The 22,406-nt window shown below is 38.8% G+C and overlaps 1 protein-coding gene across 2 annotated transcripts in view; it reads right to left on the bottom strand.

Annotated features, from left to right (window-relative positions):
* Window positions 1–22,406, bottom strand: part of LOC133578904 (netrin receptor UNC5C-like) — a 637,428-nt gene that overhangs the window by 100,899 nt on the left and 514,123 nt on the right. The window contains exon 8 of one of the 2 annotated variants that reach the window (XM_061933431.1): window positions 3,478–3,534. The exons of the other annotated variant lie outside the window; for it this stretch is intronic. Within the exon in view, the coding sequence (XP_061789415.1) occupies window positions 3,478–3,534 (57 nt within the window). The remainder of the gene's footprint in view (window positions 1–3,477; window positions 3,535–22,406) is intronic. 2 annotated transcript variants of the gene reach the window in all.

Raw genomic sequence — 22,406 nt, 5'->3', positions numbered from 1 at the left:
GTAACCACAGACCCGCCCCCTCCCACACACACACACACATACACACAGACAGCACGCGGCGCGCCTCTTTCTTGTCGCCTCTTCCGCAGCGCTGCAATAAAACACACTCAGATCTTCTCAGTTTCTAGCCGATACTACATAAAAAATAACGTAAAATAACGCAGTAACGCATCATGTAGTAACGGTAACTGAGTTACTGAATATAAAAAATAACGCGTTAGATTACTATTTACCGCCGAAAGTAACGGCGTAGCAGTAACAGTTACTTTGTAACGCGTTAGTCCCAATACTGATTACAAGTGAGTACCGCTAAAAAACAGCAAATTTTTTAGCGGCCCTATGGTTAAGAAACACTGTTTTAGTACACGCAAACCTTTACTAGATCAGGCCCAAGATTTAAATCATTTAAAAAAACAACAGCATGGTTCCTTTGGGCTCCAATTGAGCTAGAACCACCCAGTAGCAAACACATAAAGCTGAGTGTTGCGACCCAAAGCAAACGTTGGCTGCGACTCAGAGCAGACTAGATGCTCTCCAGTGTGGCCGCCAAACGGCTGCAATAAACAAAACAAGTCAAACTGACACAGGACTATTTCACCACCTTAATAGACAGCAAGAGTCCAGTTAATTAAAATAATATGTCACCGCAAGACATGACCCCGGAGGGACGAGGCTAGGGCTTTTAAATGAAAAACGCTACAAAGTTCAGTGGAACTTTTAGACAAAAAACACACAAAATGTGAGTTGACACATGACATTATAAGAAGTGGACGATAAAAAACAAAAACAACTTGAATCTCAGCAGAGTGTAACAATAAATGAAACACTGAATCCAGTTCATACAGGAACCCTGGAACAATTTATTTTTGTTTTACTATGGGAAAATTGCTTTTAAATCTAAATTTGCAGGAAATTATGTATGCTTTATTTACCTTTTCATTATTATTACATACCTGCCAACTTTTGAAATCAGAAAAACCTAGTAGCCAGGGTCCAGGGGCCGCAGGCCCCGGTAGGTCCAGGACAAAGTCCTGGTGGGAGGTTCAGGCTTCGCCCCACGACGCAAAAATGATTATTAGAATTCAGACAGGTTAAAATGTTGCTAAAACCATCACTTTTCTATCAGTCACAGTGACTTTTCAAAACAAAAATATTACAGCAAAAATCATATGGGTTGATTGACATGTTTATTCTGTAAGCTAACTTCAATAGTTTGAAATTATTTTGACAGTTAATGCCAGTTATCCTGTCAACCTTTCACAAGACTTCAATTTGTTAATTGAAAGTATAAACAGTATAAACACTTTTTACAGTAAACAAATGGTAAAACAGTACTAAACAATTCCATTAAAAAGAAAATTGGTGTCATTATTAACTTTCTGTCCAAGCTTGTATAATCTACTGCCTTGTTCAATTGTAAAAAATATTCTGTGCCTAAAATTCACAATTCTATCACAATTATCATACTGTAAACATGGTAAGCTAACTTCATTAAAATTAATAGTCCTGTCAATAGCATGGAATTACAATTCAAATGTAGTTTTTTTGTAAGCCTTTCAAAAGAATTCAAAATATGAAAAATTCATGAAAATTAATTTAAGCCATCAGACACTTGAAAAGTGGCACATCACATCTCTAATGTAATCATTTTAACTTTTCAACAGAAATAGCACTGCAAAAATATTAAGGACATACTTCTGTATTTTGGTAGTTATGCTGTCAACATTTAACAAGATTTCTTCAACTTGGACTTGAAAGCATAAATAGTATAAACACTTTTAACAGTATAACAGTACTAAACAATTCCAATAGATAACGTTGGTGTCATTACCTTTTTGTGGCTAAAATCCAAATGTATCCAAAGAATCTGTTTAGGTGACGAAAAACGTTGAAAGTTTTCCACTTGTATCGCTAGCAACGGCATTAGACTTGTGTTTTTTTGTCCCAACGTGGTCTTTTACATCGCTAATTCCTCCGTGTCCGATCGAAAAATCTTGTCTGCATGCACAAGGTGCAATTCGCGTAGTTTTCACCCTTTTTGGAACGGATAATTATTCCCGGATAGGCTTTTGAATATTCTTCACGGAATGACTGAAGTTTTCTTTTCGGTTTAAGACTCGTATGCGATTTTTCTCCGGATGATTCCATGATCGTTCGCTCGTTTGGAAACAATGGCAACAGGTGCCTTGTGCTTGGCAGCGGTGCTATAAATAGCCTTGCGCATGGCATTCGGAATGGCTCGATAGGAAGTTACGGGAAGCAGTGTCGATTGTCATTGTTGTTACGCGATTTCGTGAATAAAACTTTAAAAAAAATTGTTTTTTTAATTAATGAAAAACCGTATTTTTTATCACTGCAACCGTAACCCGGAATATAGGTTGATGAAAACCGTACTAATTACGGGAAAACCGGAGTAGTTGGCAGGTATGTTATTATTATTATTTTATTTATTATTATTATTATTATTACTTCCACATTAAGCATACACAATTGAATTGAGTGAGCACTGACGCTCGGAGCTGTGGAGAGAGATCCTTTTTGCTGTGGACTGTGTGTGACGCCCCGTTGCCGTTGTTTTTGTTTCTATTCAAAAAAAGGTGAATAAATCCTCCATGGTTCAACTCCTGTGTGTGCGCCTCACTACAAGATACACAACGCAGAACAGTGACTGTTACATATATATATATATATATATATATATATATATATATATATATATATATATATATATATATATATATATGTATATTTATATATTTAAGTCAAGTATTTATTTTATATATATATATATATATATATATATATATATGTATATTTATATATTTAAGTCAAGTATTTATTTTATATATATATATATATATATATATATATATATATATGTATATTTATATACATATATATATATATATATATATAAGAAACACTTGAATTTCAGTGAATTCTAGCTATATATATATATATATATATACACTGTATTTTTATATATATATATATATATATATATATATATAAAAATACAGTGTATATATATATATATATATATATATATATAGCTAGAATTCACTGAAATTCAAGTGTTTCTTATATATATATATATATATATATATATATATATATATATATATATATATATATATATATATGTATATAAATATATAAATATACATATATATATATATATATATATATATATATAAAATAAATACTTGACTTAAATATATAAATATACATATATATATATATATATATATATATATATATATATATATATATATATACATATAATGTATAATATATATATATATATATATACATATAATGTCCCGAATTTGGAGGTCTCAAGGTTGGCAAGTATGCCTGAGTAGGGACCATCAGACAAACAGGTAAACAGATGGATCACATGATAAGAGAAGACACAGACATGGACACAAAGAACCAAGAAAAAAAAATGAAGATTAAATTAAAACATGGACTTACATGTGAATCCCAAATCACTCTTGTCTTTGGGCTCAACGGACGTCTGAAACAATGAACCTTGGGACAAAAAAAAAAGAAAAAGATGAAGGAAGTATGGAGGAATGACCACAACCAAACAGAAAAAGGAAGGAGGGAATTATCCTCACCGTCGATCTCAAATGGTATTTAATTCCAAAATGCATCCGATCTTGCATTAAATACGCTGGTTTTCTAATCATTTCTGCATCTTCCAAAATGCTAAACTGATTAACGGCCGACTCGCTGATGACGCCAAATGTTAACACGCCATGACAGAAAACACACGGCGCTCCAATTACGACACAATTGTCGACGCAAACACGAAAACAAGACGAAGTCAAATGAAGTGCGATTGATTAAGTGGAAGCCAAATGGAAGGATAATAGCTTTAGGGATGAAAGAGAAAAGCAGGCGCGGGAGAAGAATGTTGGGGATTTGAAACGCTTGGAAATCAAACAATGCAATATAGGTGATTATTTTTCATGCTTTTTGTCCCTACTTTTATGCAAATTAAACCGTCGGTTTAAAAAAAGAGGCACTGCTTTTGTTTTCAAAGGAATGATACAAATCACATTTTACTTTTTGAATAACAAACACTGATTTTCCATCAGGGATTAAAAAAATAAAAAAGAGATGCATAATTATAATTGTCCTTTTCAGATGTGATTTTATTTCATCTTTTATAATCAACGCGAGGTCATAGTAAGGTTATTTGGTAATACAGCTTTTAAAAAAAAGGCTACCAGGCTCTTTTGTGACCAATCGTCACACTGCTAAAAGTCAGTGTTCAAAAACAAGAAAAAAAAATACAAAAATGAGGGGTATTTTATTTGAACTAAGGAAAATTATCTGCCAATAGAACAAGAAAATTTGGCTTGTCAAGACTTTCCAAAACAAGTCAAATTAGCTAACCTCAATGAACCCCAAAAATACCTTAAAATAAGTATATTCTCACTAATAACAAGTGCACTTTTCTTAAAGGGGAACATTATCACCAGACCTATGTAAGCGTCAATATATACCTTGATGTTGCAGAAAAAAGACCATATCTTTTTTTAACCGATTTCCGAACTCTAAATGGGTGAATTTTGGCGAATTAAACTCCTTTCTAATATTCGCAATCCGCCATTTTCTCAAACACCGAGTCAAATCAGCTCTGTTATTTTCCGTTTTTTTCGACTGTTTTCCGTACCTTGGAGACATCATGCCTCGTCGGTGTGTTGTCGGAGGGTGTAACAACACGAACAGGGACGGATTCAAGTTGCACCAATGGCCCAAAGTGACAAGAAATTGGACGTTTGTTCCGCACACTTTACCGACGAAAGCTATGCTACGACAGAGATGGCAAGAATGTGTGGATATCCTGCGACACTCAAAGCAGATGCATTTCCAACGATAAAGTCAAAGAAATCTGCCGCCAGACCCCCATTGAATCTGCCGGAGTGTGTGAGCAATTCGGGGACAAAGGACCTCGCTAGCACGACAAGCAATGGTGGCAGTTTGTTCCCGCAGACGAGCGAGCTAAACCCCCTGGATGTCTTGGCTCACACCGTCCCTTATGCCACCGAAGATGATCAAGAGAAGAATATCGACCCTAGCTTCCCTGGCCTGCTGACATCAACTCCAAAACTGGACAGATCAGCTTTCAGGAAAAGAGCGCGGATGAGGGTATGTCTACAGAATATATTAATTGATGAAAATTGGGCTGTCTGCACTCTCAAAGTGCATGTTGTTGCCAAATGTATTTCATATGCTGTAAACCTAGTTCATAGTTGTTAGTTTCCTTTAATGCCAAACAAACACATACCAATCGTTGGTTAGAAGGCGATCGCCAAATTCGTCCTCGCTTTCTCCCGTGTCGCTGGCTGTCGTGTCGTTTTCGTTGGTTTCGCTTGCATACGGTTCAAACCGATATGGCTCAATAGCTTCAGTTTCTTCTTCAATTTCGTTTTCGCTACCTGCCTCCACACTACAACCATCCGTTTCAATACATTCGTAATCTGTTGAATCGCTTAAACCGCTGAAATCTGAGTTTGAATCCGAGCTAATGTCGCTATAGCTTGCTGTTCTTTCCGCCATGTTTGTTTGTGTTGGCTTCACTATGTGACGTCACAGGAAAATGGACGGGTGTATATAACGATGGTTAAAATCAGGCCCTTTGAAGCTTTTTTAGGGATATTGCGTGATGGGTAAAATTTTGAAAAAAACTTTGAAAAATATAATAAGCCACTGGGAACTGATTTTTAATGGTTTTAACCCTTCTGAAATTGTGATAATGTTCCCCTTTAAAGGAAAAAAAAAAATTTAACCTTTTTTCTCAATATGTTGAAAAATATTCGTAAATATATTTTTTATTTCATGCTTGAAATAAGAAATTATTACTTTTAAAAAGTAGTTTTATATTCATGAGTGTTGATGACACAGCTTTGCATCAGTTGATATTCTAGTTTCAAGCGTTTTACTCAATATAGGTCATAACATCTGTAATAATCTGAGATCATTTAGGACCAAAACACTTAAAACAAGTAAAACACTCTAACATAAAATCTGCTTAGTGAGAAGAATTATCTTATCAGACAGAAAATAAGCAAATATCGCCCTTATTTGAGATATTTAATCTTAGATTTCAGTTTTTTGCAGTGTAGATTGATGCAGTTTCTTTAAGATTCGTGCTCACAACCTATCTGCACTGCAAAAACTGAAATCTAAGCAAGATTAAATATCTCAAATAAGGGTGATATTTGCTTATTTTCTGTCGGATAAGATAATTCTTCTCACTAAGCAGATTTTATGTTAGAGTGTTTTACTTGTTTTAAGGGTTTTGGTCCTAAATGATCTCAGTAAGATATTACAGCTTGTTGCTGAGATTTGATGACCTATATTGAGTAAAACATGCTTGAAACTAGAATATCAACTGTTGCAAAGCTGTGTCATTAACACATATTGAGCAAAAAGGTCTAATTTTTTTCTACCAAGAAAAGTGCACTTGTTATTAGTGAGAATATACTTATTTTAAGGTATTTTTGGGTTCATTGAGGTTGGCTAATTTTACTTGTTTTGGAAAGTCTTGACAAGCCGAATTTTCTTGTTCTATTGGCAGATAATTTTGCTTAGTTCAAATAAAATACCCCTATTTTTTTTTTCTTGTTTTTGAACACTGACTTTTTGCAGTGAGAAGAATTATCTTATCAGACAGAAAATAAGCAAATATCGCCCCTTATTTGAGATATTTGATCTTACTTAGATTTCAGTTTTTGCAGTGCAGAATTGATTTATTGGAGACGTGCACGTTTTATGGCTTCCTGTTAACGCTAAAGGAAGTAGTTTACACGGGAAGCTCCTCAGCGTGGAGAGTCGTTCAATCGAGGGAAATTGAGCCGGAATCTATAATCCTGCAGGCTTGAGGTCAGATCTCATCACCATATCTCACAATTGTACATCATTCATAAGCACAGTAGATAATACACTACATACAGGAGAGAGCATACTAGTGTTGTCCCCATACCAATATTTTGGTACTGATACCAAAATTAATTCGATACTTTTTGATACTTTTCTAAATAAAGGGGACCACAAAAAATTGCATTATTGGCTTTATTTTAACAACAAAGTCTTAGGGTACATAAAACATATGTTTCTTATTGTCAGTTTGTCCTTATATAAAATAGTGAACATACAAGACAACTTGTATTTTAATAGTGAGTAAACAAACAAAGGCTCCTAATTCAGCTGCTGGCATATGCAGTAACATATTCATTCTATTATTTTGTCAAAATTATTAAGGACAAATGGTAGAAAAGGAATTATTAATCAACTTGTTCATTTACTGTTAATATCTGCTTACTTTCTCTTTTAACATGTTCTATCTACACTTCTGTTAAAATGTAATAATCACTTATTAGTCTGTAGTTTTGGATAATACCACAAATGTGGGTATCAATGCGATACCAAGTCGTTACAGGATCATACATTGGTCATATTCAAAGTCCTCATGTGTCCAGGGACGTATTTCCTGACTTTACAAACATAATATAAATTAAAAAAAGAAAAGAAAAGAAGATCGACGTAATCATAGTAGTATCGACTTGATACGCGCCTGTACTTGGTATCATTACAGTGGATGTCAGGTGTAGATTCACCAATGGCGTTTGTTTACATTTTGACGCCGGTGAGCTACGTTGTGTAGTGAAGCATGTTTAGCTATTCCTCGTCCTGCAGGGATGATACTTGTAAGAAACTTACTTTATTTGTCGCCATGGAGGCCAAGATTAGTGATTTAGAAGTAGCTAAAACACTGCGGACTGGGGCTGGATGTTAGCCGCTAGCTAACTAGCCATGTCTTAAAGCACCTCTTCCTGAGGGCGTTTCAGTGTTATAACTTCACCTTTATCTTTAGTTTTTAAGCCAAAATGCGTCCGTTCTCCCTTTTCTGTCTACACACTGTGTCGGCTTGTAAGTACTCAGTGATTGTGCGCTGCCGAACATACTCCTGTGCTCGTAAACGAACAATGATAGATAGATAGATAGATAGATAGATAGATAGATAGATAGATGGATAGATACACTGCAAAAAGTCAGTGTTCAAAAACAACAACAAAAAATAAAAAAATTAGGGGTATTTTATTTGAACTAAGCAAAATTATCTGCCAATAGAACAAGAAAATTTGGCTTGTCAAGACTTTCCAAAACAAGTAAAATTAGCTAACCTCAATGGACCCAAAAATTCCTTAAAATAAGTATATTCTCACTAATAACAAGTGCACTTTTCTTGGTAGAAAAAAAAAAAATAGACCTTTTTGCTCAATATGTTGAAAAATATTCTTAAATTAAGTAAATGCTAGTGCCATTATCTTGACATAATGATATGCGCTCGGCATCATGTTTTTTTTTTTCATGCTTGAAGTAAGAAATTATTACTTTAGAAAAGTAATTTTATGCTTGTGAGTGTTGATGACACAGCTTTGATATTCTCGTTTCAAGCATGTTTTACTCGACAAAAATGAGGGGTATTTTATTTGAACTAAGCAAAATTATCTGCCAATAGAACAAGAAAATTCGGCTTGTCAAGACTTTCCAAAACAAGTAAAATTAGCTAACCTAAAAATACCTTAAAATAAGTATATTCTCACTAATAACAAGTGCACTTTTCTTGGTAGAAAAAAAAAAAGAGACCTTTTTGCTCAATATGTTGAAAAATATTCTTAAATTAAGTAAATGCTAGTGACGTTATCTTGACATAATGATATGCGCTCGGCATTACATTTCTTGAAACCAGCAAACTTATACTAAAACGAATTTATTGTTCTTAATGGAAAGGCAACAAGGCAACCGCTTGTTACTCTCGGGGTCTCCTAGCCGCTCAGGCAAATCATATGGTCTAAAAATGCATTTTTCCATCGATAACATGACATCATCACGCCAAGTGCGTGCTCTTTCAGTCAATTAGTGCGCATATAAAGACCTTTTTTTTACTGTAAGAATTTATCTGAATGTGCATGAACTATTTCTGTTCAAAATGAAATGTCAAATGGTTAATGTCAAAATGGAAGCAATATGTAAAGATGGGTGAAAATATGTCAACACGGCTAGATATATCCTGTGGTGTACCCCAGGGGTCAATACTGGGACCAAGATTGTTCAATCTTTATACAAACGACATTTGTAAGGTTACGAAGGACTTAAAGTTGGTTTTATTTGCAGACGACACAACTGCTTTCTGTTCAGGAGAGAGCACACAGAAGATAATACAAATAATAACAGAAGAAATGAACAAATTAAAAAGATGGTTTGACAAAAACAGACTTTGAATCTCAGTAAAACTAAAATAATGCTATTTGGTAATAGTAGAAAAGAGCATCATACACAAATACAAATAGACGAAGTAGACATAGAAAGGGTAAAATAAACTAGATTTTTGGGAGTATTAATAGATGATCAAATGAACTGGAAATCTCATATACAAAACATACAACATAAGGTGGCAAAAAATATTTCAATAATGAATAAAGCAAAATATGTCCTGGGCCAAAAATCACTACATATTCTCTACTGCTCGCTAGTGTTACCATATCTGAGTTATTGTGCAGAAATATGGGGAAATAACTACAAATGTGCGCTACATTTGCTAACCGTGTTACAAAAAAGATCAGTTAGAATAATACATAATGTTGGATATAGAGAACACACAAACCCTTTATTTATTAAGTCAGAAATATTAAAGTTAGGTGATTTGGTAAAATTGCAAACAGCTAAAATGATGTACAAAGCAAACTATAACCTGCTACCAAAGAATGTACAACAATTCTTCTCAACTAAAGAGGAGAAATATAACCTTAGAGGAAAAAATAATTTAAAACATTTATATGCACGTACAACACTTAGAACTTTTAGCATATCAGTATGTGGAATTTAACTATGGAATGGATTAAGTAAAGAAGTTAAAAATTGTACTGATATGATCCAGTTTAAGAGGTTGTTCAAAATAATAGTGCTTACAGAGTACAAAAAAGAAGAATTATGAGAAATACTTTCAACCTTATTGAAAATAAGATATTCTTCATCTCAGTATGTTAATAATGACTGAATTAATTAATTAATTACATATTACAAAACTGTTGTATACTAATTCCTAGATGTTATTTTATTTTATAAAAAGGTCAGTAAATGATTCTATATATTTGTAAACGCTTGAAGTGGGAAAGGGGTAGGATTAAATAAGCTTTGCTTCTTCCTACTCCTTTTCGGGCATGATGTAAAATGAAATGATATGAAATTGTGTGATGTATTATGATGTAAGTGTGTTCATGTTCGAAATAAACTAAAGAAAGAAAGAAAAAATGTTTAAATATTAACTGTCAGTTTACTGTACTGTGCCAACTGTACTACTATATGAGTACGTATTTTCTATTGTTTCATTGAAAATAAAACAGCAAAGTCCATTTGGCTGTCATCTGTTTTAATTATGAGACACAATTGTGTCAAAATCATGATTTTTATTTTCATGCTTGAAATAAGAAAGTATTACTTTGAAAAAGTAGTTTTATACTTGTGAGTGTTGATGACACAGCTTTGCAACAATTGATATTCTAGTTTCAAGCATGTTTTACTCAACATAGGTCATCAAGCTGTAATATCTTACTGAGATCATTTAGGACCAAAACCCTTAAAACAAGTAAAACACTCTAACATAAAATCTGCTTAGTGAGAAGAATGATCTTATCAGACAGAAAATAAGCAAATATCACCCTTATTTGAGATATTTAATCTTACTTAGATTTCAGTTCTTGCAGTGTAGATAGTACTTTATTGATTCCTTCAGGAGAGTTCCCTCAGGAAAATTAAAATTCCAGCACCAGTGTACAGAATTGAGATCGAATTTAAAAAGTAAAAAGTAAATAATGGGGGTATAAATGGAAACAAAATAGAAAAATATTACAATAAGAATAAAAACACGACTAGGGTCCGATCATTAGTATCGCGGTACTATACTAATACCGGTATATTGTACAACCCTAGAGCATACATTGTAAAAACTGTCAATAATAAAATCCCTTCCTTCTGAATCAAATCTGAAAAGCTCACTTGGCTCCCTTCAGGTCAACATTAAAGCAACGATAAGTAATGGTGGATATTACAGGCTTCAGTGTTGTGGTCGATGGCACAGTGCCTCGCAGGAAGCCGACTGGAAGCTCTGTTATTCCCGTGGCTCCCCTGGATCACCTGCTCCAATGGTCTGTAATGCTGTAATTGGTGGACCAGCCAGGACCACTTTCATGTGTGCATTTTAGAGCTGACATTACTGTCACGACCCATGTGCAGGGCTTTTGCAAACTTAAATGGGTTTAACGGTTGGCATTAATTATTATATTTCCTCACATATTGTCATAACGCTCGCTTACGGCGAGGTTTGTTCTCCCAGGACGCAAACGGACTATTCCGGACAGGACTTGAAGGTAGGAACATGATTTAATCTTGACTCTCAAATAGGAGTTAAAGAAAACAACAAGCATAAGCTACGGCATGGCAAGAAACAAACATGAACCTGTGGCATGAACAGAGCAAAACTTACTTGGCAAGGCATGAAGCAAGCAATCGAGCAATGACGCCAGGCAAAAACAGGCTTAAATAATAGTCTCTGATTAGAGCAAGTGCGTGTTGAACACATGAGGCAGGTGAAACTAATCAGTCGTCATGGAAACTAAAACAAACAAGGATGCACAAAAACAGGAACTATGGAGTCTTAAACTAACAGAAAATAACAAAATAAACCATGATCCAGACCACAGATCATGACACATATTGGCTCTGGAGCAATTATTTACTCAACTGCAGAGAGTATGAGGTGTCTATTAAAAGTAAGGCACTTTGTGCTGAAAGGGGCTTTACGTGCACCAAAGTGTTTTCATGATAATATCAAACTTTAGCAAATATTTTTCCATCCATCCATCCATCTTCTTCCGCTTATCCGAGGTTGGGTCGCGGGGGCAGCAGCCTAAGCAGGGAAGCCCAGACTTCCCTCTCCCCAGCCACTTCGTCCAGCTCTTCCTGTGGGACCCTGAGGCGTTCCCAGGCCAGCCGGGAGACATAGTATTCCCAACGTGTCCTGGGTCTTCCCCGCGGCCTCCTACCGGTCGGACGTGCCCTAAACACCTCCCTAGGGAGGCGTTCGGGTGGCATCCTGACCAGATGCCCGAACCACCTCATCTGGCTCCTCTCGATGTGGAGGAGCAGCGGCTTTACTTTGAGCTCCCCCCGGATGGCAGAGCTTCTCACCCTATCTCTAAGGGAGAGACCCACCACCCGGCGGAGGAAACTCATTTCGGCCGCTTGTACCCGTGATCTTGTCCTTTCGGTTATAACCCAAAGCTCATGACCATAGGTGAGGATGGGAACGTAGATCGACCAGTAAATGGAGAGCTTTGCCTTCCGGCTCAGCTCCTTCTTCACCACAACGGATCGATACAGCGTCCGCATTACTGAAGACGCCGCACCGATCCGCCTGTCGATCTCACGATCCACTCTTCCCTCACTCGTGAACAAGACTCCGAGGTACTTGAACTCCTCCACTTGGGGAAAGATCTCCCTTTTCCGGGCGAGAACCATGGACTCGGACTTGGAGATCCATCAATTTATTCAACTTCAACTTATTCTTATTCTTCTCCAGATTTTTGGCACGCTCTACCTTCCACATTTTCATCTGATTTCCGGCGTTGTTATTGTTATACCAGTGAGCCACGGATGAGGAGATGTTGCTCCGTTATTGACTGAAGTAAAATTAAAACATACCGGTGTAGTGAGTTTACATTATTCACCCAAAGAACTTTAGTTATTAGAGAGTTCCGGTCGGGCGGTTTTTCACGGGACACATTGTTTCCGGATGAGGAGATGCTGCTACGTTATGGATTGAAGTAAAGTGTGAATGTCATTAAAACAGTTAGCGCCATCCTTTGACACTTCTTCCACCCCCGTCCTTGCACGCTACACCGCTACAACAAAGATGACGGGGAGAAGATGCCGCCGGAGGTGAGCCACGTAAATAAGACCGCCCACAAAACGGCGCATCCGGAAGCGACTGACAGAAAGCGATTTGAAGATGATCTGTAAAACATCATCTATGCAACATTTTGACCAAAGAACTACCATTACCATATTTGCCAACCCTCCTGATTTTCCCGAGAGACTCCCGAATTTCAGTGCCCCCCCCCGAAAATCTCCCGGGGAAACCATTCTCCCAAATTTCTCCCGATTTCCACCCAGACAACAATATTGGGGGCGTGCCTTAAAGACACTGCCTTTAACGTCTTCTCTCTCTTCAGCCCTTAACAGCCGCATTCTGTCCAGGCGTCCGCTTTTCCTCCACATAAACAGCGTACCGGCCCAGTCACATAATAATGCAGCATTGGACTGGTTTAACAATGATCTTTACTCGAAGATGTCAAAAAATGCTGACACGTTGTATGATCAATTAACTGGTTTAATGATAACGCAAGGCGTACTTGGCCAACAGCCATACTTGTCACACTGAGGGTGGCCGTATAAACAATTTTAACATTGTTACAAATATGCGCCACACTGTGAATCCACACCAAACAAGAATGACAAACACATTTCGGGAGAACATCCGCACCGTAACACAACATAAACACAACAGAACAAATACCCAGAATCCCTTGCAGCACTAACTCTTCCGGGACGCTACAATAACATCTCCGGCTTTTGGAGCTCGGTGCACAACTGCACACACAACAAGAAGGAGACGAAGCAGAAGAACGAAGAAGAGACACGGCGACGACGACTAAGAAGAAGAAATACGCTTGAAAATTCCAAAATGATTGGAAAAAATAATTCCATTTCATCCAGAAAAGCTCGAAGGGGAAGGGGTACGCTGCCTGCACCTCAACCCCGCTGCCCCCGCAACCACGCCCCCAACATCCCCCTCCCACCACATCTCCCGAATTCGGAGGTCTCAAAGTTGGCAAGTATGACCATTACATGTTATGTAGACCACAAGGAAGTGTTTTATATTTAGAAAAAAATATCAATGATATGATTCCTTTAATGCGACCTATAATCCGGTGTGCCTTTTGTATGAAAATAAATCTTAATAGACCCGCTCATTGGCAGTGCGCCTTATAATCCGGTGCGCCCTATGGTCCGGAAAATACGGACTGCACTCGCATTATTTGATTCTATTTTTTTGTGCCGCGTCTCAACGTTTGGAACCGTAAAGTACATAAAGGTCACATGCACTTTGAGGCAAGAAAGCGACTCTGTCGTCCGGCTGTTTTCGAACATGAAGCGAGTCCGACTTGACTTGAACATTTCTGGAGAAAATGCTGGCTGCACTGCAAAAACTGAAATCTAAGTAAGATTAAATATCCAAAATAAGGGTTATATTTGCTTATTTTGTATCTGATAAGATAATTCTTCTCACTAAGCAGATTTTATGTTAGAGTGTTTTACTTGTTTTAAGGGTTTTGGTCCTAAATGATCTCAGTAAGATATTACAGCTTGTTGCTGAGATTTGATGACCTATATTGAGTAAAACATGCTTGAAACTAGAATATCAACTGATGCAAAGCTGTGTCATCAACACTCACAAGTATAAAACTACTTTTTTTTTTAAAGTAATCATTTCTTATTTCAAGCATGACACAATTGTGTCTCATAATTAAAACAGATGACAGCCAAATGGACTTTGCTGTTTTATTGTCAATGAAACAATAGAACACACATACTCATACAGTAGTACAGTTGGCACAGTATAGTAAACGGACAGTTAATATTTAAACATTTAACATGTGACATTTCTAACAATTTTGAACAGAAATAGTTCAGGCACATTCAGATAAATTCCTCAAAATTACAATTACAAAAAAAATAAATATATATATATATATATATATATATATATATAAAAAAAAAAATCCGGTGCGCAAGGAATAATTTATATTCCTTGCGCACCGGATTTATATATATATATATATATATATATATATATATATATATATATATATATATATATATATATATATATATATATATATTTTTTTTTTTTTGGGAATTGTAATTTTGAGGAATTTATCTGAATGTGCATGAATAATTTATATTCCTTGCGCACTAATTGACTGAAAGAGCACGCACTTGGCGCGATGATGTCATGTTATCGATGGAAAAATGCCTTTTTAGACAATATGATTTTCCTGAGCGGCTAGGAGACCCCGAGAGTAACAAGCGGTTGCCTTTCCATTAAGAACAATAAATTAGTTTTTAGTATAAGTTTGCTGGTTTCAAGAAATGTAATGCCGAGCGCATATCATTATGTCAAGATAATGACCCTAGTGTTTTCTTAATTTAAGAATATTTTTGAATATATTGAGCAAAAAATTTCTCTTTTTTTTCTACCAAGAAAAGTGCACTTGTTATTAGTGAGAATATACTTATTTTAAGGTATTTTTGGGTTCATAGCTAATTTTACTTGTTTTGGAAAGCCAAATTTTCTTGTTCTATTGGCAGATAAATTTTGCTTAGTTCAAATAAAATACCCCAAATTTTTGTATATATTTTTTTTCTTGTTTTTGAACACTGACTTTTTGCAGTGTGCTAATAAGGGATGTTGGTTGAAAAAGCACCATGAGCACCAAGGCCTGCATGTGTGCGAGCGCGCTGTTGTTTCTAAAAATATGTTTTGTTCTATTCTCTCCTCTCGTCAAACGCCTGTCTGCCAATTACTCTCGGCACAATGAGTAACCAAGGTACTCCTGCAAGTCAACAAATATAATTGCCTCCACCTTAGAGAAGCCGATGCGACTGCTTCTATATTTGTGAGGCGGCCGCACCTCGCGTTCTAAACCCCCTGCAGCCTCTGAAATCCACCACAGACTGCCGCCGGAATGAGCCAAATTGTGTTTAAATCGGTGGTTGACACACTCCATTATGTGCCATTACTTTCTCACAAAGAAGGATGCTTTGACTCGAGGACAAGGTGACGAGGTTAGGCAACTCGGGGTGACATTCGGAAGGGCGGATCAGCCGCCATGAAGGCAAGAGGGAAGCCTTCCGAGATGGAAAGTGAACACTGAGGCAGGTAGGAGGCGGAAGAAGAGAGTGAGGGTGGAAGAGTCTCACTTCCTAAATGCTGCACATAAAACATAGATGTGTGCTATGTTTGTATTTAAGTAAGTACACAATGCTCACTAGCATTATGTACAGTAGGGCAGTGTTTTTCAACCTTTTTTGAGCCAAGGCACATTTTTTTCATTGAAAAAATCCGAAGGCACACCACCATCCATCCATCCATCCATCTTCTTCTGCTTATCTGAGGTCGGGTCGCGGGGGCAGCAGCCTAAGCAGGGAAGCCCAGACTTCCCTCTCCACAGCCACTTCGTCCAGCTCCTCCCGGGGGATCCCGAGGCGTTCCCAGGCCAGCCGGGAGACATAGTCTTCCCAACGCGTCCTGGGTCTTCCCCGTGGCCTCCTACCGGTCGGACGTGCCCTAAACACCTCCCGAGGGAGGCGATCGGGTGGCATCCTGACCAGATGCCCGAACCACCTCATCTGGCTCCTCTCGATGTGGAGGAGCAGCGGCTTTACTTTGAGCTCCCCCCGGATGGCAGAGCTTCTCACCCTATCTCTAAGGGAGAGCCCTGCCACCCGGCGGAGGAAACTCATTTCGGCCGCTTGTACCCGTGATCTTGTCCTTTCGGTCATAACCCATATCCACTCTTCCCTCACTCGTGAACAAGACTCTGAGGTACTTGAACTCCTCCACTTGGGGCAGGGTCTCCTCCCCAACCCGGAGATGGCACTCCACCCTTTTCTGGGCGAGAACCATGGACTCGGACTTGGTGGTGCTGATTCTCATCCCAGTCGCTTCACACTCGGCTGCGAACCGATCCAGCGAGAGCTGAAGATCCTGGCCAGATGAAGCCATCAGGACCACATCATCTGCAAAAAGCAGAGACCTAATCCTGCAGCCACCAAACCTGATCCCCTCAACGCCTTGACTGCGCCTAGAAATTCTGTCCATAAAAGTTATGAACAGAATCGGTGACAAAGGGCAGCCTTGGCGGAGTCCAACCCTCACTGGAAACGTGTCCGACTTACTGCCGGCAATGCGGACCAAGCTCTGACACTGATCATACAGGGAGCGGACCGCCAAAATCAGACAGTCCGATACCCCATACTCTCTGAGCACTCCCCACAGGACTTCCCGAGGGACACGGTCGAATGCCTTCTCCAAGTCCACAAAGCACATGTAGACTGGTTGGGCAAACTCCCATGCACCCTCAAGGACCCTGCCGAGAGTATAGAGCTGGTCCACAGTTCCACGACCAGGACGAAAACCACACTGTTCCTCCTGAATCCGAGGTTCGACTATCCGGCGTAACCTCCTCTCCAGTACACCTGAATAGACCTTACCGGGAAGGCTGAGGAGTGTGATCCCACGATAGTTAGAACACACCCTCCGGTTCCCCTTCTTAAAGAGAGGAACCACTACCCCGGTCTGCCAATCCAGAGGTACTGCCCCCGATGTCCACGCGATGCTGCAGAGTCTTGTCAACCAAGACAGTCCCACAGCATCCAGAGCCTTAAGGAACTCCGGGCGGATCTCATCCACCCCCGGGGCCCTGCCACCGAGGAGCTTTTTAACTACCTCAGCAACCTCAGCCCCAGAAATAGAAGAGTCCACCACAGATTCCCCAGGCACTGCTTCCTCATAGGAAGACGTGTTGGTGGGATTGAGGATGTATTGATCCGTTGTGGTGAAGAAGGAGCTGAGCCGGAAGGCAAAGCTCTCAATTTACCGGTCGATCTACGTTCCCATCCTCACCTATGGTCATGAGCTTTGGGTTATGACCGAAAGGCACACCACCAGCAGAAATAATTGAAAAATTTAACTCGATATTGACAGTAAAAAGTCATCATAGCGATTGTTGAATATGAATTTAAACCATAACCAAGCATGCGTCACTATACTTGTCTCAAAGTACTGTCATGACCTGTCACGTCACGCCGTGACTTATTTTGAGTTTTTTTGGTGTTTTCCTGTGTGCAGTGTCTTACGCTCTTATTTTGGTGGCTTTTCCTGTTTTGTTGGTATCTTCCTGTTGCAGTTTCATGTCTTCTTTAGAGCGCTATTCCCCGCACCGGCTTTGTTTTAGCAATCAAGACTATTTCAGTTGTCGCTATCCTTCTTTGTACTTTGTGGACGCCATCTCTGCTCCACACGCTGTAAGTCTTTGCTGTCGTCCAGCATTCTGTTTTTCTTTATTTTGTAGCCAGTTCAGTTGTAGTTTCGTTCTGCATAGCCATCCCTAAGCTTCAATGCCTTTTTTTAGGGTCACTGACCTTTTGTTTATTTTTGGTTTAAGCATTAGATACCTTTTTACCTGCACCCTGCCTCCCGCTGTCGTCTTCATATTGTGATCATGACAAACCATGTTCCCGACGTCCATCCATCCATTTTCTACCGCTTATTCCCTTCGCGGTCGCGGGGAGTGCTGGAGCCTATCTCAGCTACAATCGGGCGGAAGGCGGGGTACACCCTGGACAAGTCGCCACCTCATCGCAGGGCCTGTTCCCGACGTCTACAAAGCAATTAGCTACCTGCTGCCACCTACTGATATGTAAGAGTATTACACGGTTACTCTGCCGAGCTCTAGACAGTACAGACACTCAACAACGGCACATTATTTGCGGATTATAATTACTGGTTTGCAAAAAAATATTTTTAACCCAAATAGCTGAAATTAGATCATGTCCTGCGGCACACCAGACTGTATCTCACGGCCCACTAGTGTGCCGCGGCACAGTGGTTGAAAAACACTGCAGTACTGACTAAGGTTGTACGGAATATCGGTATTAGTGTCGTACCGCGACACTAATAAATCATATTCGGTGCTATACCGCCTCTGAAAAGTACCGGTCCACCACCCTCCCTCCACCCCCCAGTCGTCGTCATGTCATGACATTGCTGATTCACGAGCAGACGATTGATTGATTGATTGAGAAGTTTATTGACAACTTAAAGGGGAACATTATCACCAGACCTATGTAAGCGTCAATATATACCTTGATGTTGCAGAAAAAGACCATATATTTTTTTAACCGATTTCCGAACTCTAAATGGGTGAATTTTGGCGAATTAAACGCCTTTCTATTATTCGCTCTCGGAGCGATGACGTCACAAACGTGACGTCACATCGGGAAGCAATCCGCCATTTTCTCAAACACCGAGTCAAATCAGCTCTGTTATTTTCCGTTTTTTCGACTGTTTTCCGTACCTTGGAGACATCATGCCTCGTCGGTGTGTTGTCGGAGGGTGTAACAACACGAACAGGGACGGATTCAAGTTGCACCAGTGGCCCAAAGATGCGCAAGTGGCAAGAAATTGTACGTTTGTTCTGCACACTTTACCGACGAAAGCTATGCTACGACAGAGATAGCAAGAATGTGTGGAAATCCTGCGACACTCAAAGCAGATGCATTTCCAACGATAAAGTCAAAGAAATCTTCCGCCAGACCCCCATTGAATCTGCCGGAGTGTGTGAGCAATTCAGGGACAAAGAACCTCGGTAGCACGGCAAGCAATGGCGGCAGTTTGTTCCCGCAGACGAGCGAGCTAAGCCCCCTGGATGTCTTGGCTCACACCGTCCCTTATGCCACCGAAGATGATCAAGAGAAGAATATCCACCCTAGCTTCCCTGGTCTGCTGACATCAACTCCAAAACTGGACAGATCAGCTTTCAGGAAAAGATAGCGGATGAGGGTATGTCTACGGAATATATTAATTGATGAAAACTGGGCTGTCTGCACTCTCAAAGTGCATGTTGTTGCCAAATGTATTTCATATGCTGTAAACCTAGTTCATAGTTGTTAGTTTCCTTTAATGCCAAACAAACACATACCAATCGTTGGTTAGAAGGCGATCGCCGAATTCGTCCTCGCTTTTCTCCCGTGTCGCTGGCTGTCGTGTCGTTTTCGCTTGCATACGGTTCAAACCGATATGGCTCAATAGCTTCAGTTTCTTCTTCAATTTCGTTTTCGCTACCTGCCTCCACACTACAACCATCCGTTTCAATACATGCGTAATCTGTTGAATCGCTTAAGCCGCTGAAATCCGAGTCTGAATCCGAGCTAATGTCGCTATAGCTTGCTGTTCTATGCGCCATGTTTGTTTGTATTGGCATCACTATGTGACGTCACAGGAAAATGGACGGGTATATATACTGATGGTTAAAATCAGGCACTTTGAACCTTTTTTTAGGGCTATTGCGTGATGGGTAAAATTTTGAAAAAAACTTCGAAAAATAAAATAAGCCACTGGGAACTGATTTTTAATGGTTTTAACCCTTCTGAAATTGTGATAATGTTCCCCTTTAAAGAACGGAATCCATGTAATGCTTTAAAAAGGCAAATGGATGGCACAAAAAGCCAAAAGGCTCGTTTCCATTGTGATTAGAGATGTCCGATAATATCGGACTGCCGATATTATCGGCCGATAAATGCTTTAAAATGTGATATCGGAGGGGTACTGAATTTCGGGAGTCTCCCGGGAAAATCGGGAGGGTTGGCAAGTATGACTGGGAGACGCAACTGCTCCGTACTTCTCCCTACGTCCGTGTACCACTCCGTACAGCGGCGTTTTAAAAAGTCATACATTTTACTTTTTGAAACCGATACCGATAATTTCCGATATTACATTTTAAAGCATTTATCGGCCGATGATATCGGCAGTCCGATATTATCGGACATCTCTAGTTCACATGTTAAAGAATGCCATCTTTATCTGTGATGATGGTCACTTCACAGTTTACTTTCTTGTTTGATGTGCTGGCCCCAGAAAAGTCTGTCTCACGCTTGGGCGATACAACGGAGGTCAAAGTTAACTAAAAAGAACAAACTGTTTTCATATTCCGTGTAATAGCTGCTAAAAGTTCATAATGTTTGCCGTTTGATGCTAAATCTGCTGCTCCTCGTGCCTTGAATTGCCCTCAGGGACGAATAAAATGTTTTGAATTAGAAAATAAGTGACCCCGTCCTTCTTCTTTGTGGCAAGCGCAACTACTCATTGATTCAAATTTGCACATTTTTATTCCGCCAAGCATGGGACTAAGTCTCTTATTCTTTCTGTTCGGTATTATCTAGTATTCATTTATGGAAGTGCTTTCATAACCATAAAACATTGAAATACGGAAGGTCATAAAACAAGGACAACCTGTATGGTACTGTTGTGCTCCAGAGTTTGTGCACTGCAAAAACTGGAATCAAAATAAGATTAAAAATCTCAAATAAGGGTGATATTTGCTTATTTTCTGTCTAATACGATAATTCTTCTCACTAAGCAGATTTTATGTTAGAGTGTTTTACTTGTTTTAAGTGTTTTGGTCCTAAATGATCTCAGTAAGATATTAAAGCTTGTTGCTGAGATTTGATGACCTATATTGAGTAAAACATGCTTGAAACTAGAATATCAACTGTTGCAAAGCTGTGTCATCAACACTCACACGTATTAAAACTACTTTTTTAAAGTAATAATTTCTTACTTCATGCATGAAAAAAAAAAATCATGATGTCGAGCGCATATCATTATGTCAAGATAATGGCACTAGCATTTACTTCATTTAAGAATATCTTTCAACATATTGAGCAAAAAGGTCTCTTTTTTTCTACCAAGAAAAGTGCACTTGTAATTAGTGAGAATATACTTATTTTAAGGTATTTTGGGTTCATTGAGGTTAGCTAATTTGACTTGTTTTGGAACGTCTTGATAAGCCGAATTTTCTTGTTCTATTGGCGGATAATTTTGCTTAGTTCAAATAAAATACCCCAAATTTTTATATATTTTTTTCTTGTTTTTGAACACTGACTTTTTGCAGTGTGGCTTTACTTTATTGCTAATTTTCCAAAGCATATATTTCAATCAATCAATCAGTGTTTACTTATATAGCCCTAAATCACGAGTGTCTCAAAGGGCTGCACAAGCCACAACGACATCCTCGGTTCAGATCCCACATCAGGGCAAGGAAAATCTCAACCCAATGGGATGACAATAGGAAACCTTGGAGGGGACCGGTGCAATGGACGTCGAGTGGATCTAGCATAATAGTGTGAGAGTCCAGTCCATAGTGGATCTAACATAATAGTGTGAGAGTCCAGTCCATAGTGGATCTAACATAATAGTGTGAGAGTCCAGTCCATAGTGGATCTAACATAATAGTGTGAGAGTCCAGTCCATAGTGGATCTAACATAATAGTGTGAGAGTCCAGTCCATAGTGGATCTAACATAATAGTGTGAGAGTCCAGTCCATAGTGGGTCTAACATAATAGTGAAAGTCCAGTCCATAGTGGATCTAACATAAGTGTGAGAGAGTCCAGTCCATAGTGGATCTATCATAATATTGTGAGA

This window comes from Nerophis lumbriciformis, linkage group LG03, assembly GCF_033978685.3.
Source record: "Nerophis lumbriciformis linkage group LG03, RoL_Nlum_v2.1, whole genome shotgun sequence".
NCBI classification, from domain to species: Eukaryota; Metazoa; Chordata; class Actinopteri; order Syngnathiformes; family Syngnathidae; genus Nerophis; species Nerophis lumbriciformis.
This window is presented reverse-complemented; position numbering and strand designations above follow the sequence as displayed.